The following is a 13343-nucleotide window of genomic DNA, read 5'->3' on the forward strand; positions in this document are numbered from 1 at the left end:
GGTTTTATACTTTCATTTCTTTTAATCATCATTTCACTGAGGAAGTGCAGCCTTCTTTGGTCACGAGCTGCTTGTTTTTGGTCGGCATCATGTCCAAAGATCACATTAGAGGTCTGAATGCTCATGTAAAAGAGTCATTTTACAGTGTTCAGTCAGCGTATCACACTAATATCTGTAGAGAACGTCATTAGCTGCCTGCTTTTAACATCAACGCTGTGTGTTTTTCTCAGAGCAGGTTTGCTCAGAGTTGAATGAATATGCATTTTGAACAAGAAACACATTAATAAGGACTCCAAATTAAGCACATAGATATCTATTAAAATAGTTTGTTTCAGACCTCAGTTATCTGATACTAAAAGACTGCATGTGTCTGCAGTCTTTGGAGTCATTGGGAGAATCTCAGGTTATAATTCACCGCAACATTAAAAAAAAGAAAAGTATTTATGTGCAGTAGTGAGAGATTGAGATATATATATATATATATATATATATATATACACAGTATCTCACAGAAGTGAGTACACCCCTCATATTTTTGTAAATATTTTATCTTTTAATGTGACAACACTGAAGAAATGACACTTTGCTACAATGTAAAGTAGTGAGTGTACAGCTTGTATAACAGTGTAAATTTGCTTTCCCCTCAAAATACCTCAACACACAGCCATTAATGTAAAAACTGCTGGCCACAAAAGTGAGTACACCCCTAAGTGAAAATGTTCAAATTGGGCCCAAAGTGTCAATATTTTGACACCATTATTTTCCAGCGCTGCCTTAACCCTCTTGGACATGGAGTTCACCAGAGCTTCACAGGTTTGGCCAGAGGAGAACTGGCCCCCCGACTGAGCCTGGTTTCTCCCAAGTTTTTTTTTTCCTCCATTCTGTCACAGAGGGAGTTTTGGTTCCTTGCCACTGTCGCCTCTGGCTTGCTCTGTTGGGGACATTTAATTTCTAGCGATTATCGTCAATTTGATTTCACAGATACTATTTAAACTAAACTGAGCTAAGCAATGACATCTCTGAATTCAATAATGAAATGCCTTTAACTGAAAATTGAGTGTTTAATCTTATTATTATACATTACTGACACTCTATCCTCCAATTTGATACTGTTAAGTGTTTTGACACAATCTGTATTGTTAAAAGCGCTATATAAAAAAATAAAATAAAGGTGAAAGCTTCACAGGTTGCCACTGGAGTCCTCTTCCACTCCTCCATGATGACATCACGGAGCTGGTGAATGCTAGAGACCTTGTGCTCCTCCACCTTCTGTTTGAGGATGCCCCACAGATGCTCAATAGGGTTTAGGTCTGGAGACATGCTTGGCCAGTCCATCACCTTTACCCTCAGCTTCTTTAGCAAGGCAGTGGTCGTCTTGGAGGTGTGTTTGGGGTCGTTATCATGTTGGAATACTGCCCTGCGGCCCAGTCTCTGCATCAGTTTGTCACAGTACATGTTGGCATTCATGGTTTCCTCAATGAACTGTAGCTCCCCAGTGCCGGCAGCACTCATGCAGCCTCGGACCATGACACTCCCACCACCATGCTTGACTATAGGCAAGACACACTTGTCTTTGTACTCCTCACCTGGTTGCCACCACACATGCTTGACACCATCTGAACCAAATAAGTTTATCTTGGTCTCATCAGACCACAGGACATGTTTCCAGTAATCTATGTCCTTCGTCTGCTTGTCTTCAGAAAACTGTTTGCGGGCTTTCTTATGCATCATCTTTAGAAGAGGCTTCCTTCTGAGACGACAGCCATGCAGACCAATTTTATGCAGTGTGCGGCATATGGTCTTGAGTACTGACAGGCTCACCCCCACCCCTTCAACCTCTGCAGCAATGCTGGCAGCACTCACACGTCTATTTCCCCAAACACAACCTCTGGATATGACGCTGAGCCCGTGCACTTAACTTCTTTGGTCGACCATGGTGAGGCCTGTGCTGAGTGGAACCTGTCCTGTTAAACCGCTGTATGGTCTTGGCCACCGTGCTGCAGCTCAGTTTCAGGGTCTTGGCAATCTTCTTATAGCCTACGCCATCTTTATGTAGAGCAACAATTCTTTTTTTTCAGATCCTCAGAGAGTTCTTTGCCATGAGGTGCCATGTTGAACTTCCAGTGACCAGTATGAGAGAGTGAGAGCGATAACACCAAATTTAACACACCTGCTCTCCATTCACACCTGAGACCTTGTAACACTAACGAGTCACATGACCCCGGGGAGAGAAAATGGCTAATTGGGCCCAATTTGAACATTTTCACTTAGGGGTGTACTCACTTTTGTGGCCAGCAGTTTAGACATTAATGGCTGTGTGTTGAGTTATTTTGAGGGGACAGCAAATTTACACTGTTATACAAGCTGTACACTCACTACTTTACATTGTAGCAAAGTGTCATTTCTTCAGTGTTGTCACATTAAAAGAAATAATAAAATATTTACAAAAATGTGAGGGGTGTACTCACTTCTGTGAGATACTGTATATATATATATATATATATATATATATATAGATATAGATCTATATATATATATATATATATATATAGATAGATATTTATTTATTTATTATTGTTATTATTATTATTATTTTACACTACAGACATTTTAATGTTACAGTATTTTCAGTTGTAGTAATATTTCACACTATTAGTGTTTTTACTGCATTTTTGATCAAATAAATGCAGCAGAGATGTCTTTCAAAACATTTAAAAATCTTGCCAACCCCAAAATTTTGCACAGTGGTGTATATTCATGTTTTACTCATGGAAAGATACCGTTGACACACATTGTCTGTGTTTGTCTGTGTCTTTTCAGTGCCGTCACTCTCTGTGTGTATGTTGTCCTTACATGCTGTGTCCCCAAAATATGTGTCTTCCATGTTGCTGCACAGTTTTCACATCACATTTCTGACCACAAACACACTGTCTGCCATTCAGCTTTAACTTCACTGACTTTCTCTTCACATTGGATTGTATCTTGCCTGACGTGAGTGTGTATATGGATGTGTTTTTGTCACTTTGCAGCATCAGAGTCTGAGGTTATCAGACGTTCACAGAAAGGCTCAGTTGTGGAGAGGCATTGTTAGCATCAGCCTTATCGAGGCCCGTGACCTCCAGCCTATGGACGCCAATGGCCTCAGTGACCCTTATGTCAAATTCAGAATGGGTTATCAAAAGTACAAAAGTAAGGTATGGTCAGCATGAGCTTTATTTAAGTTACTTGTTCATTTGAGAATTTTTCTTTCATGTAAGGTAAATTCTGATCAAGTGTGCTTCTTTCCTTCTATGCAGACAATACCAAAAACACTAAACCCCCAGTGGAGAGAGCAGTTTGACTTCCACCTGTATGATGAGCAGGGCGGTTTTATTGATATCACCATCTGGGACAAAGATGCAGGGAAAAAAGATGATTTTATGGGCAGGTTGGTCATTCACTTGACTTTTTTGTGTTGTTCTCACACTCTCATAGTCTAATTTGATTAACATTTACAATGCATTTACATTTAGTCATTTAGCAGACACTTTAATCCAAAGCGACTTACAAATGAGGACAATAGAAACAATCTTAAACAACAAAAGAGCAATTATATGTACAGTAAATGCTGTGACAAATGATTTGATACATTAACAAAAACCAAAGTCTTTATATAGAGTTTTTAGGTTTTAATTTTAAAAGTGTACATACAGTATGTTTCATAGCCAATAATTGATGGAAAATAAACCCTGACAATTTGTTAAGGACCTCAAAGCAAAGCTGCTTTCCAAATAAATACATACATAAAAAATACATATGTATTTTTATTAGCGACAACACAGTGATAAGTATTTACACAATTTACCTGTCACACACACACACACACACACACACACACAAACATGTTGGGTTTCCATGTTTTATGGGGACATCCCATAGGCGTAATGGTTTTTATACTGTACAATCTGTATGTGCTATTGTCCTACACCAACCCTACACCTAAACTTAGCCCTCACAGGAAACATGCTGCATTTTTAGATTTTCAAAAAACTTTATGCTGTATGATTTATAAGCTTGTTTCCTCATGGGGACCAAAAAATGTCCCCACAAGATTAAGATTTACTGGTATTACTATCCTTGTGGGGACATTTGGTCCCCAGGACGTGATGAATACCAGGTGCACACACACACACACACACACACACACACATATATATATATATATATATACATGTGTTGTTCTCAGTGGGAAAAGATGAATCTCAAAATCATACAGTTATTGTTGGAAAGGGTTCAAAAACACAAAAATGCTGGAAAACCAAAGAATTTGTGGGACCTGAAGGATTTTTCTGAAGAACAGCAGGCAGTTTAACTGTTCAGGACAAACAAGGGACTCATGAACAACTGTCACTAAGCAAAAAAAAAAAAAACACAGCTTTGGATCGTTCAGGTAACAACACAGTATTAAGAATCAAGTGTATGTAAACTTTTGAACGGGGTCATTTTTATCAATTCAACTATTATTTTCTCTTGTGAACTATATGTAAACATCTTTTATGTGAAATGTCTTATTCAGGTCAGTACTAAGTAAAAAATAACATGCATTGTGTATGATCCCTCTTATTTTGGTAAAATAATTAACATTTTGCAGATTCTGAAAGGTGTATGTAAAATTTTGACTTCAACTGTATATATATATAGTATATATAAATACAGCGAGTAAAATAAGTATTGATCACGTCACCATTTTTCTCAGTAAATATATTTCTAGAGGTGCTGTTGACTTGAAATCTTCACCAGATGTAGGTAACAAGCAAAGTAATCCATACATACAAAGAAAACAAAACAAATAGAAATTAAGTCATGTGTAATAAAATGGAATGACACAGGGAAAAAAGTATTGAACTACTGAAATTTATTTAATACTTTGTACAAAAGCTGTACAAAAGCTTTTGTTGGTAACTGCTTCAAGATGCCTCCTAGTTGCATGCATTGCTTAGGTGTGATTTTGGCCCATTCTTCCACAGAGTCTTGAAAGTTCCATGGGCCTCTTCTATGAACTCTGATCTTTAGTTCTTATTTTCCGTTGGATTCAAGTCAGTTGATTGGCTGGGCCATTCTAGGAGCTTTATTTTCTTTTTCTGAAACCAACTGAGAGTTTTCTTGGCTGTGTCTGGGATCATTGTCTTGCTGAAATATCCACCCTTGTTATATCATCATCATCCTGGTACTGTAGGTGTTGGGACTGAACCAGCTAATATTAATTTCCACTGACTAGGAGAAGGATTGCTTTCTAATTACTGATAGAATTCAGCTGGTGTCTTGGTCTTCCATGCCTTTTTGAACCTCCCTTTCTTCATGTGTTCAATACTTTCCATATTATTCATTCCATATTATTACGCATAACTTAATTTCTGAACTTATTTGTTTTGTTTTCTTTGTACTTTGTACTCCGCTGTGTGTATATGTATGTATATATATATAAAAGTTGACTGCAAAATACTGTCATTGACCAATCACAAGTCTAATACTGTTAAAGAACAGGTTTGCTGTACGGTATGTTACAGCTAAAGTCATTCATTCTTCAAACTGTCCTCTCATAGACAGTTCCTGTGTGTGTGAGAGAGGGAGAGAGTTTGAAAATCGCAGACTCTGGCAAAACCCCATTAGGAGTGATTGACAGTAGAGTTAATGGCTGTGCGATGTGAGAATGAGGCAGCGGAGTTTTCTTAGTTTCCTGTCTGTTCCTTACACCAGTCCTCCTGTTCATAGAGGTGGCATGTCAGAATCAGTCAGGTGGCATTCTTGTAATTGGCTATTTCCCTCTGTTAAACGCTCATCTACTTGAGTCCTCTCTGACCATGAGTTGTCCAGCCTGCCCCAGCACTGAACTCCACATTAGTTACTTCATTCAAGATCAATTGAATTGCTTTCAGTACCTGCATGATGTTCCTGTAGAGTAGAACACATTGTCACAGTGGGAACATGTGAAGGAATATTTACATATGTATTTGCTGGGACCAAACTGTATTCTAGTGCAATTGTTCAGCCGTTTTCTCTCTTGTGGTTTTTTCTTGCTCATGCACTTTTTGTTGTTACTGTTAATGCAAGGTGGAAGTTGAAAAAAAGCGATTGGTTACTTCTGATTTTTTTTAAAAGATATTTGAATGTAACAGGATTGCTTTACCTATTATTAATAATAATCACATTAAAATAGGTCTCATTTACAGTTCCTGCTGAGTAAAATTATTCATTTTGTTCAATGAATGAATGAATGAATAAATAATACGTAAAATTCCAGGTTTGACTTGGAAATTAGCAAATTATTTACTACAAATCTCTTAGAATCAATACATAATGCAGATCTTTTATCAAAACAGCCAAAAGTGAAATGAAAATATTCAAACAAACTAATTTAATAACTGATCATAAATATTTATGAGCAAAGCTGTGTTGTGGCAACCAGCTGCTTCCTCGACCAAAAAACCTGTCATGTCCTCTACACATTTTGGTGTAATTATCACCAATAAACTTCACATTTACAGAGTGTTTGAGTTTGTTGTGCTGACATTTTTAACACAACCAGCTTAGTATAGTTGTTTACAGAGGAGATGAGAGTCAGTGAGGAGCTTAAGATGCACTTCCATCAAATGCGATAAAAAAAGGAGGTGAACATTTTATAAGAGAAATTAATTTTCCATTAATGTTCTTTCCATTACAAAATGAAGGTTATGAGTTGTGGTGGAAATGACATTTGTTTATGACAGTGTTTAAGGACTTTAATTTTTAAATGTCCACAGGGTCAGAAGTGCCAGCAGTTAAGGAAACACCCATTTATTTTGTTTAGGTTTCTTTTTCTCTATTCTGCTGTGTCTTTTTCTTGTCATGCACGTGATATCCTGTAAGACAACATGATAATGATGATGGTGTTGCATGTGTGTCAGGTGCCAGGTGGACCTCTCTCTTCTCTCAAAGGAGTGCACACACAGACTGGACCTGCCTCTGCTGGAGGGTGAGGGCACACTGGTGCTGCTGGTCACTCTCACAGCCTCGGCTGCTGTCTCCATCGCTGACCTGTCTGTTAACATACTGGACGACCAACATGAGAGGAAGGAGATTCTCCACAGATACGTAAGGACAAACTCTCATATTCAAAACACTTTGAGTGCACTTAAAATGCTAGGCATAGAAATGATCATTAGCACAGTATAAACAATGAGAGTTAGGGATAGAAAATATCATTACTCAGTATAAAACAATAGCCAATGGAAACTCCCTTGTCTCCACCTGACAATAGAAATTCCTTTTACTTAGTTTTTAAAAATACAAGCTGAAAATGCAGGTTGGGTGTGAATAGACCTTTCTATGGTAGCAAAGACTGCTTTTTTATTTATTTTTATTTATTTTTTGTCACCAAAAACCAGTGGCAAGATTCAAGAAAGATGAATTCTTAACATTCTTCTTAACTGCTATATTCTTATTTTCCACCTTAATAATAAAGTTAAGAACTTTTTTATTCCCACCCCCCCCAAAAAAATTCTTAAAAATATTTTTATTTTTGTCTTCTTGAATTGTTCTGAAAAAAAAAAACTTTTTAGAAATTTGAATTTCTAAAAAGAATGTTCATAAAAAAAATCCAGAAAGTTCCTAAGAATGTGCATAAATAGCCTCCTAAAGTTAGGAAAACTTTCAGCCTGTCTTGATGATTCAGTAACATTTTACTTAAAATATGTAGAATGCATTATAAAAGTAGTTTTAATGCATTAATTATGCCTTGTAATGCACCTTATAATGCATTATACAATCTCATGAGTAACTGTAACCACAGTTAATACATTATAACACTTTTTATAACAATTCTTTGTTACACTATGCATTTTAAATTCAGTTATAATTATTTATGATATATTGATAAAATTATGAATACTTTTAATGCATTATACCCTTTAATAACCCTTTGCAATGCATTATACATAAAAGCTGTAAGTAAAGTGTTATTGATGATTCATTTATTGAGATGTTTTAAATATTAAGCACCTCAACATAACACTTGCTAAATTGAATATATTCTGCTATTAGGGATGTGCTAGAGTGCTCTGAAGTGACACCAGTGTTCGATAACTTAAACAATCGGTCATGATTATGTGTGACATGACTTTTTGGTGAAATGGGGTATTACAAAATTTTGGTAGCATAAACAGGACTTCCAAAAGACAACCTTTGAGGTGATTTCCATTGAGCTGTTGACTGAATCTTTGACGAGAAACGTCAATGAACGTCACTGTAGAGTCATCTAGGAAGTGTTTTAAAGTGACAGCACATCTCTCAGCCCATCAAATGTAGTGTTCTGATAAAGTACCGTATTGAAATGTTCTCTCTCAGTGTATATGTGCCTCATATGCATAGACGGAGCTGAATTGCGTCTCAGTTGGCGTCGGGTTCTCAGACCTGGCAGAACCTCAGCGATATGACCTCCTTTTGAAAAGCGCTCAACCTCTGGGGGCCAGAGATTGGTTCAGGCCTGCAGAGAGAAGGATCGGGCCTCCCCGTTCTCTGAGGAAAGGGAGAGAGGAGCTGATTGGGATAGAGAGCTGTGAAGGAGAGCAGTAGCGGGGGGCTGTGACAGGCTCTTTTCAGGCAGGGTGTGCTCTTGAAAGGCCCGGGCTGAAAGGAGCCCAGTGTCCCTATGCGGAGGCCTTTGGCCCATCATGGCCCCGAGGCCCTTCAGTCCTCACTCTAGCACAATGCTTTCAGCCTCTCGCTTTGTCTTTAGCCTGTTAACCCTTCATTCGCCGCTATTTGCAGCTCTCTGCCACCTCTTTACATGCCAATAGTGAGGGACAGGGCTGAAACAAAAGGGCCACTTTTTGTTCACACTCGATACAGCTGCTCTCGGGGGTAACGTGACAGAAGAAGCTCTTGAATTGCGACTGTTTTAAGAGCCCCAACATGTTTAGGTTTGCTTCCGCGGGCCCAGCGTGTTTCGCTAACCTGGTTCTTGGCGAAACACAGGTTTGTGCGCAATACTTTGCTCTAATTGAAGTGGAAAGTCATGCTGGGAGGTGTGTTTGATCTTCGGTTAAGTACCGGTGGAAAACACTCCACAGGCCAAACGGCGGACAGGTGACCTACATATCCATGCGTAAAACGGGTTAGCGCCGTCGGGCTCTCCGACGCCACCTTGTCACACCAAGTCCACTAGGGGGAGCTGTTGGACCAGAATTGAAAGGAGAATTTTGCATCTTCTGGCAAGAAAGGGGGGAAAGATGGGATACTGGTCGCTGAGATGGGAGGGGCTGGTGAGCAAAATGAAAAAAAAAAGCTATTTCACCTTGCACAACACCAGTCTTTTTTTTCTAGTGGTAAAGGATAGATGTTCCACTCCCTTGTTTCCCACCTGCTCCCCCACCTTGTACTATGCATCCAGGCATTCATTAGCACCCTAGCCTGCAGTCCGATAGGGACAGATATGCTCAAGAGAAGATGGGGGGCTAAATGGAGGAGTGGATTCCAAAAAAAAAGGACATTAATTTGTCCCTGCTATTAGCATATTCCCGGTTCCCTTCTTGACACCCGTTCACAGAAGGGAATTTAATAAAGATGCACTTTATCAAGCGTGGCAGATAACAGAAAGTGCCAGTGTTAGTGCCGCACAATACGCCTTAAACAGATTAGCTCGGGCAAGGTGGTGGTCCACTCATATGCAAGATAGACAGGGCCAGTGTGAGAGTGTGGGCTTCCAACATTTGTATGATCAGCTGTCTGAGGATAACCGAAATGCGGCGCAAAACGCCCATAACTAGTTATCAACGCTCTGTGTTAAAGTGCTAGGAGGCTGCTGATGTCTTCCAAACAAATAAAGTGTTTAAGAGCAGGAGGTTTGGGGGGGTAGGCTGGGTGTCTGAGGTATAGAGATGCTGTGAAACTGCAGATGCTACCAATTTAAACTGTGGATGTCCTCACTTGGCGGGGATGGGGGTTTGGGGGGGGGGGGGGGGGGGGGGTTTGCACAGAATGCAATTAAGTCTTTTAATGCAGCATTGCACCAGCCTCAGATACATCATTAAAGTGGAGGAGGCATATCAGATGACTTTCAGCGCTTTGCATATAGGGTGTGTGGGCCCGGGAGCCTTGTCAAGGTGTGTTAATGGCAGAGAATGAAGATGTCTGTTGTCGTCTACCTGTCATTCAGCACGTCACGTCACATCTCCAGCTCTTTCATTTACTAACATGCAAGATTTTCATTTATGTAGACATATCTGCCTAAACTTGAATTGGCTTTATTTTTCTGTGTGCACAATAAATATGTATAAGACTTTACAGTAAGGTTGTATGTGTACAATTAATTAAGGCAATAGTTAAAAATGAGCAATACTTGTACAGCATTGTACAGAATGGATTTATTTATTTACTTACATAAAACTAGTAACTGATGAGCTAACGGCAATATTATAGTAACAATAGTAATACTAATAATCACAGTAATAATAGTAATGCGTTTTTTTTACATTTAATAAATGCATAAACTAATAATCATTGAACAATATAATTAATAATAATAAATGTATTCATGTTCATTAATTTATAAAAAAAATTAATTGACATGTATTTAAAATGAACACTAGTAAAATAGTAGTAATACTAATAGAACTCATATTAAATTTATTCATTAAGTAACATTAATAGATGTGAATTAATGAATAACTATAACTATAAATTTAAGCCTTTGTGTTTCAGAAACATCTTAGTGCTTAAATCTCTTTTCTATTCATAGTTGCATTTAATCATGTTCTTTTAGTCCTTCTCGATTTAAAAAAAAAAAAAAATGAAAAAGATAAGCCTCAAATACGATTGCATCTTTTTCGGAGCTCACGGCTGTCAGTCTTTAAGCAGTTATTTCTCAATATTCCCAGAGAGGAAGACTGTATCTGCGCTTCACAGCTGTTGTTGTAAGCAGAGCGAAATTATGCATTTTAATAGTAGCCGGGCGTGTGCGGGCGACTCGTGTGTAATGGACGTTAATGGCATCAGGGCCAGGGTGACCTCTGCTGAAGTGGAGGCGCACAGTTCCTCTCTGGCCCTGTCACTTGCTTCCAAATCAAAATGTGAACAAGTACAGCAATGTGTGTGTGTAAGGACGGGAAGTAGGAGGAAAAGAGTGAGAGAGCAGCAAAAGAGGGAGGCAGGGAAGAGGGGGGTGGAAGCTGTTAGCATTCCATTTTTATTATGACATTTCACAGTCATCCGATTTAATGTCCCCGATTGTCCGGCTGGAGACGGTGGGCTTGAAATGTTATTTAGAGCATTGATAAAAGGTGAGCGCCTGCGAGATGACAGCGAGTCATAAGGCTCCGCGCGGTGACATTCATTTTCTCCCCAACAGAGATGGAATAAGACGTCACGGTGACAAGCTGTCACTCAAGACACAGCCCCGCCATCTCACCCCTCCCCTTCTCTCCCTTTTCGGTCCCTACTGTCTGGTTGGGGGTTAGAAGGGGCTCTGTGTGTGTATGTGTGTGTGTGCGCAAGTGTTTATGCACTACCCCTTTCCTGTAATGGGACTAAACCGCTCTCCTCCTCAGAGTACCATATGAGTTGGCCTTGCCTTGCCAGCCCCAAAGCCGAGGTGGGTGGGAAAATAGCCTTTCATTAAAAAAATAAAGAGGCCTCATCTCCTGAGCTTTTCAATCTCCTTGCCTGTCTTTTGAGGGGTCTGAAAAGCCAGCACCCTTTGCAAATCTGAAATTCCTCTGCTATGGAAATGCACCAGCTCCCTACCCAAAAAATCTGCCACTTTTCTTCAAGGCTGCAATAATCATAAATAACAAGCCCTTAATATCTACTGAGAAATCATGTATTGAATGTATGTGTAAAAATAAATTTTCCCCCTCAATCATCACTTGATTTTTTTTCCCCCTCTTCACTCGTTTGCTATCAGAGGATTTTCAACAATAATATCGTTCGTAACAGGCAAAGCCAGTCCGAGTGTATAATGAATTAAGTCTGCAGCCTGGCCCCGACTTGAGAAATTCAAATTATAATTATTCCTCTGGGTATGTGTAGGGCTTATTGCCAAAAAGAGAATTAAAGTGAGGTCTCCAGTGCTTTTGACGGCACACCAGTGAGATTGTGTCATCTCTATCAGTCCAGCTCTATTCACTCACATTTCAAAGTGTCCGTCTGGAAAATGTCACAAGTTTCTTCAACTTTTACTGCGGTTCATATGGAGGGCAGAGATGTACAGGCATATTTAATTTAATTGAATTTAACTTTTCATTACTGTGCATTTAGTAGACACGGAAAGTTTTAATTCTCTGTGGTTGCTCTTTTATAGCTCAGGAGACTTCTAAGCTTTGTTTCCCTTTTAACTTTTAACTTTAGGATATTTGTTAGAATAATAGTTTAGACCTTAAAAATGTGAGATATTACAGTTATGAAATATAATTCTGTTTTAGAAAAATATAATAGATATTAGATTCTTTTTTGTTGTTGTTGTTGAGATCTCTTGAAACTCTTTTTTTTTTCTCAGAAGAAAAATCCTAAACACAAGTCTGTTTGCTCTCTATTTCTTCTGTTTGCCATTTTTTATATATTTAATTACTATATGCATGTTTTTGCTATTCTTTTTGTTTGACAAAACGGTACACACTATAAAATGTGGCGAAAAAACGAGTCGGGGAGAGAGAAATTGTTCATGCTGTGACCACACAGTTAGTGTGTGATGCCTAGTTTGTTTCGTGGCTAAATGTCAGCCCCTTTAATGCTACAAAAGACACACAAAGGAACTGTAATGGAGTATTATGGTCTCTCAATGAGAGGCTTTTATCAGTATGAGCGTAATTAACTCGCTCATAAATCATGCTTAAGTGTCTTTGCTGATGCACTTGTCTTTGAGCAGTTTATCCACATCCCGAAGATTTACAGTTTTAGTGGCGTCTCTGCTAGTATTTTCTGTTTTTCTTTTCGTTTAATTGCTCACATAGTTATCTGAAACTGAAAGAAATTATTTTTCGGAGGAACGTGTATGTGAGTATATACACATGCTCTCTGACATTTGTTTTATTTTATTCATTTGTTTTCTTCTTCTCACTCATGTGAAATAGAATATTGTACTTTGTATAAGCATTTGCATTTTATATTATATGCATCTGGATTTGTTCTAGATCACGTGTAAGGATTAATCTTGGCTTCTTAAACAGGTTTATAAAGTTTCAACTATGACTGATTTAAAGTAATGTAATATTCCTCTATCGCCCATCTAGACAAATTGCTGGTTGATTGTTTTTTGCTTTTTATTTATATAATTTTATTTCAGTAAGTAGTGCATTTCTAAAGCTTACAAAGTATATAGAAAAAATATTTAA

The 13343-nt window shown here is 38.4% G+C and overlaps 1 protein-coding gene across 1 annotated transcript in view; it reads left to right on the forward strand.

Annotated features, from left to right (window-relative positions):
• LOC306870799 (multiple C2 and transmembrane domain-containing protein 1-like) overlaps positions 1-13343 on the forward strand; it is a gene marked incomplete at both ends in the record, with an annotated part of 154616 nt that overhangs the window by 88146 nt on the left and 53127 nt on the right. The window contains 3 exons of the mRNA XM_079418217.1: positions 3030-3194; positions 3297-3427; positions 6924-7110. Coding sequence (XP_079274343.1) covers positions 3030-3194; positions 3297-3427; positions 6924-7110 — 483 coding nt within the window. The remainder of the gene's footprint in view (positions 1-3029; positions 3195-3296; positions 3428-6923; positions 7111-13343) is intronic.

This window comes from Barbus barbus, assembly GCF_936440315.1.
Source record: "Barbus barbus genome assembly, chromosome: 6".
In the NCBI taxonomy this organism is placed as follows: domain Eukaryota; kingdom Metazoa; phylum Chordata; class Actinopteri; order Cypriniformes; family Cyprinidae; genus Barbus; species Barbus barbus.